Source organism: Hibiscus syriacus, unplaced genomic scaffold, assembly GCF_006381635.1.
Source record: "Hibiscus syriacus cultivar Baekdansim isolate YM2019G1 unplaced genomic scaffold, ASM638163v2 tig00111582_pilon, whole genome shotgun sequence".
Lineage (NCBI taxonomy): Eukaryota > Viridiplantae > Streptophyta > Magnoliopsida > Malvales > Malvaceae > Hibiscus > Hibiscus syriacus.
Window position 1 is genome coordinate 12,261,574 of NW_024063126.1, and position 5,872 is coordinate 12,267,445.

At 29.3% G+C, this 5,872-nt stretch overlaps 1 protein-coding gene across 1 annotated transcript; it reads left to right on the plus strand.

Moving 5' to 3' along the window:
• Positions 1-3,019: 3,019 nt before the first annotated feature.
• LOC120165296 (mitochondrial pyruvate carrier 3-like) lies at positions 3,020-4,846 on the plus strand. Its single transcript, XM_039174849.1, has 5 exons — positions 3,020-3,091; positions 3,201-3,302; positions 4,033-4,085; positions 4,589-4,662; positions 4,747-4,846. The coding sequence occupies exons 1-5, from the start codon at positions 3,037-3,039 to the stop codon at positions 4,799-4,801; spliced, it is 339 nt and encodes a 112-aa protein (XP_039030780.1). The 5' UTR covers positions 3,020-3,036; the 3' UTR covers positions 4,802-4,846.
• The last annotated feature ends 1,026 nt before the right edge of the window (positions 4,847-5,872 follow it).

A 5,872-nucleotide genomic window follows, 5' to 3' on the forward strand; every position in this document is an offset into this window, starting at 1 on the left:
CAATACATATCATGATAAAATAACTTGTTATTTGAAACATTTTCTTATCATTATGCCTATTAAATATGGGGAGGCTATACTAGTATAGGATTAACCACTAGACTCGTAAAGGCTAAAAGTGATAGTTACGTATCACCCCATCGTATATGAGATTATTTATGAGACTCAAATTTTAATGATTACCAACCCATGTTACCATATATGAACAAAATGGACCAAAAGTAAGCCTTCCCCCGCACCCATATTGTCTATGTAACAACAAAAGCTTGCTTGGGGTGATCATCTCTCTCTATTTTACTATCAAATCTTAAACAAAACATGAATCGCTTTCAACTTTGCTCCCTTGTTGTTATTATCCTCCTCCTCTCCAATCCCAGTATTGAAGCAGCACCAAATCGGAGAAACCCTACGACCAAAGGCAGCAGACCAGTCAGCCCTGGTTGTCACCGGATTCTAAATCCACCATGGTCAGCCCCAGTCAAGCAATTGGAGGAGAAACGAAGAGTCCCAACAGGCTCAAACCCATTACACAACAAGCGATGACACTTCAAAACCAGAAGCCTAGCTCATAAGAATTCGACTTCAGATATCATCTAATCTTTCTTTCCTTTTTAATCTTTTTCCCTGTTGCAGTTATATAGGAACACCTAGAGATACTGTATGTATAGCAATTAAAGATGAAGGTTGTGTCTTTTCTTTTCTCTTTCGAATCAACACACATCTTAATTTATTAACAATCCATAAATACCCTACAAATACAACTACTCAAACCTGAGAATTTCTATGAATAGCAAAACTCTCTTTACCACTAAATCCGTTCCAGTGTTTCTTAAGATATCTATTTAGACCAAGTAAACGAGATCATGTAATAATCATATAGGCATACATGTATGTATGCATGTATGTATAGCAGGTAAAGATGAATGTTGTGTCTTTTCTCTCTTTTTCGAATCAACACATCTTGCATGTATTTGTTAAGATATTTTCTTAGTTTATTAACAATGCACACATCCCTACAGATGCATCTATAAATTTCTATAGAGAATAAAATTCTTTTTACCACCGAATCCGTTCCAGGGTTTTCTTAGATATCTATTCAGACTAAGTAAATGGGATCATGTAATAATCATATAGGCATATATCTATGTATGTATGTATGAATGAATAAATGTGTGTGAAAGTAGTTTTGTGCATAGGATAAGGAATATTGGAGGAGCTGGGGATTGCTGAAAAACAAGGTACTTCCAAAGACTAGTAGAAAGGGTTCATTTGTTTCAAACCAAATTTGTGAACCCTATTGCTTTCCCATGGGTTCTCTAGGAAATTACACTCAAAGACGGAATATTGCAGCTTTATCTACCCATCATCATCATCCTCGTTATCACACTTTTCTTGGCACTGAATGCAATTCTGATTTGGAACTCAAAGTTATGGTTTAAACCCCAATATTTTAATAGATTATGGGGTAAAATACATTTCAAATTATTCAATTATTAGTTAGTTTATAAATGGGTTAATTTTTTCTCTCGGCATATTAATTTAGATATTAGTTCATGTGGTTATAGTCATGCATGCATTTGTAATAAAATGTTTACTTTTGGTTGAAAATTTAAAGTAATAATATTTTATTTAGATGATTCATGTGATAGTCTTCAAAATAGTTAGAGCATGATTCTTTTAGTTATTTTATTGGTGGTCTTTTTGTAGTTAAATCTCTTGTTGTAGTTTGTTTGTAGTAGCGGTTAGATCTGTTTATATTTATTCATTGTTCGAGTTTTTTGGATGACTTTTTTTACCTTTTTATTGTATGATCCTTAAATAATCTTAAGTGGTTAATTTTTGGTGTTAATGGTTATAGAAGAATACCTTAATTACATATTTTGTTTACGAATCTAATTATAAACTCTTATTGTAATTTTAAATATTTTTTCTTTCTTAATAAAATTATCTGCTTTTATTTTTGCCGAAATAATTATATCATTATTGGTTTATATAGTTTGAAATTCTCGTGTCTAATATTCTTGTTCGACATACTTTATGTTATAAAGATGTAATTTTTAACCACTAGCTCTATGAAAAAGAGTTATGAACCCACGACCTAAAAAAGAGGAAAAATATCAACTGAGAACTTTTATCCACTTACTCTATAAATTATCGATGATTGAAGTTAACTTTCACACAAATATAAAGATTAATTTAATAAAATTATAAGAGTTGATAGTTAGATTTTATTAACATACCTATATTAATTAATAATTTTGCCTGATTTCAGTTATGCAACTTTAGTTCATTATATATATATTTTTTAATAATCTGGACGATTATAAGGTAGTATATGTTTATAATTTTCTTGACCTAGTGATAACACACACACCTTGTAGAAGCGGCTGTTAGAATCCAAAACCTCTAAAGTGATCTTTCCTTTAATCACTGAGATCACTTGATGAGTTTTGATTCATTATATTGTTATATTTTTTGTTCTCAGTCTCAATTATTCAGCATTACCAACGTCACAAGATTCCATTGGTTACATATCGTTCAACTTATTTTATTTAATCTGCCTATATTTATTTATTTTTAAAATCTTACCATCTTCATATTCATTGAATAAAAAATATCAATAAAGTTGCTTCTTCGTTAAGATAATATAATAAGTTTCTCTTCTTCTTTAGTTAATATATTCTCCCTCTTAGTTGAGTTTTAGATAAGATCATGTTGGAGGAAGTTGGCTCTTCCTTCCCTCTTTAGTCAAGTCAATGAACACTAACCTAATATATATGTTTAAATAACTTTTTGATTTCTTCAATCTCATAGTTAACGAGTTTGTTTATTGTTATGACGAAATTTGATGTCGATCCTTTAAACTAGTCAATCACTGATTTTTTTTTTTGAGTTTGAAGGCTACATTCAGTTAAAAATCGAGGGTTACATTGATTTTTTGGAAAAATTTGAGGGCCTCACATGCCATTAAGTCTTATATATAAATATATATAGATATAAGATACCAATTTGGGTTTTGTATCAAGATAAGGTTCCATGGCTTCTTCCAAGTTTCAGGCGTTCTATAACCATCCAGCAGGGCCAAAAACTAGTTTGTTCCTTCTTCCTTTCAACCCTTTTAGGTTAATTGTGTTTGATTTCACAGTTTTCTAATTATTTTTTAATCTGCCTTCTGTTCCAATATAATTACAAATTTACAGTTTTCTTCTGGGCACCAACCTTCAAATGGGCTATAAACATCGCCAACGTTGTTGACATGTCCACGAAGCCGGCCGAAACTGTCTCTTACCCTACACAAGCAGGTCTCATCTTATTCCGATTACTCCCCCTTTTTTTTTCTTATCTTTATCTACTTTTCTATTCATCCTCGCCTCGTCGATCGAGATACCTAAACTCGAATATGAATGTCAAACACATATATATATATATCTGCTACGAGCAGGGATGGATCGAGAGGGTATTTTCCCTCTGAAAATTTTAAATTCTCATATATTTTTTTTATATTTTTAAGCATAATATCAAAATATGCTCTTAACGTTTACTTAAATAGTCAATTTGGATCATGTTATTTCTCTTTTGAGCATTTCGGTCTCAACATTTTATATTGTGGTTGGGGCAAAAAGACCCCTTTATAGATGAAAACTATTACAGCTAAGGCTCCAAAAATAGGTGTTTTTTATCGTAAAATGAAATATCACTAGTCAAAATGTTTTATAAAAAACAGTAAAGGTCAAAGTGATTATTCGATTAAACGTTAGAACTCTTTTTGCCCTAAAATAAAATGTTGTGGTCAAAGTGCTTCGAAAAAAGAATGAGTCAAAATGAGCATTTCGGTAAACATTAGGACTAATTTTAGTATTATGCTTTACTTTTTATTGATAATCTAATTTCGCATATCTTATATTTTTAACATAAAATCCTACACACATCCATATTACAGAGTATATTTGAATATCTTACAGGTTTTCTACATGAAGGCTCATATTGTTTGTTTGTTTGACTCTCTATTTGTATGGGGATTTTTTTTTTCAGCTCTAGCATGCAGTGGACTTATCTGGGCAAAGTACAGCACTGTAATTACCCCTGTATGTATATGTTGGATTTCAAAGTTGACATAATGCCAAAAATAGCCCCCAACGTTTATCAAAATGATCATTTTAGTCCATATTCTTCTTTTTGGAGCATTTTAACTCCTATAGTTTCACTTTGAGGCAAAAAGCTCCATCTATAGATAAAAATTATTGGATAACACACGATTAACACTCCAAAATAGGAGTCTTTTTAACCTAAAATGAAACATTGAGGGCTAAAATATCCCATAAAAAAATTAAGAGACAAAATGATTATTATGTCAAATGTTACGGATCTTTTTACCCTAAAATGAAACATTAGAGGATCATTTTGACAAACGTTGGGGATTAATTTTGACATTATGCCTTCAAAATTTTGAAGAAAAAATTGCATTTCATATACCAAAATGATGCTCTGCATATAAATGGATAGATACAAAAATTTATCCTTTTTGGGGTCTTTTTAAGATCAAATTTTCCTACTTTTCAAATCATCATTGATTCTGATAATGTTGCAGAAGAATTGGAACTTATTCGGTGTTAGTGTTGCTATGTGTGCAACTGCTTCTTACCAGATTTCACGTAAATTGCAGTAAGTTTCCACTTCCATTATTTTGAGAAAAAGAAGAAGCAAACTGAGTTGTGATAAAGATTTTTACTGTAAAATATGTTTCAGATATGAGTTCATCAAGAAATCGAACGATGCGAAAAAAACATTGAAGACAATATAGAGTCCGTTTGGGTCACAGAATGTAAGAATAATCTGATAACATTATTCTCAGAATCAAATATTATGATATATTGCTGAAAAATTTATGCAAATTTATCTGGCTTATTCAGTGGGAATTTAAGATTAAAAATTTTATGAAAGCAAATTTTACTAAATTATTATTATTATTACAATATATTTTCTTTTTTAATAATTTAGACTTCTAATGATATGTTAAAATATATGTATGAATGTACAAAAGTTATTTTCATTACCTTATCTAAACTTTATAAAAACTTATCTTTTACCTATTATTAATATAATTAGTATATTAAATAATGTTTAATTATATATATGTATTGTTTTTGTTTTTATAATAGTAGATAATATGACTTAAAGTTGATTTTTAATGATTATAACTTAAAGTTGATTTTTTTAATGATTAAAAATAGATGTTTTATTTTCTTAATGATCCAGATTAGTCGATCAATAGATCGAAAACTGGTGGTTATAAAAAAATATATATATGTTTTTTTAACTCCTAGAGAATCTAGAAGTAAAGTAATCCTAAAATATTAAGTTTTAACATGTTTATTATCGAATCAAATTTACGTGAATTTATACAATTTATGACCACTTCATTATCAGTTTTAAATAATTGAATATTGATTGTTAACATTAATTTAAATTATTATTATTTTGTTATTAGTGCATTTCGAGAACATTTGAACCTTTTGAAAATTAATGTGTTTTGGATTTTAAATGTTTAAACTAGGGTTTTGATATGTAATTTGAATTTTTGGATTAATTGAATTTAGGTCCCTTTAATTATTTTGGTTAGTTATTTGACCCATTTTCTTTTTTATTTTAATTAATGTATTAAATTATTTATCACTATTACTATTATAATTATAAAATAATATAAAAAGGCCCATTAGCATTTAATGTTGATGGACAACCTCCTATTGGACCCATCTCATCGACAAATTACTTCTGGGTTTTTGATTTTGGTTTTTTTAAAAGAACGATCCCGGTTCAATGTCGAAAAGCGAAACGAAGAAAAGAGTACCCATAAACTATAATTAAATTTAAA

Excerpts from the sequence above, each read along its gene's own strand:
- LOC120165296 (XM_039174849.1), top strand. The coding sequence starts at position 3,037 with ATGGCTTCTTCCAAGTTTCAGGCGTTCTATAACCATCCAGCAGGGCCA. Across the intron at positions 4,086-4,588 it reads ACAGCACTGTAATTACCCCT|AAGAATTGGAACTTATTCGG; the intron begins GTATGTATATGT and ends ATAATGTTGCAG. Across the intron at positions 4,663-4,746 it reads CAGATTTCACGTAAATTGCA|ATATGAGTTCATCAAGAAAT; the intron begins GTAAGTTTCCAC and ends AATATGTTTCAG.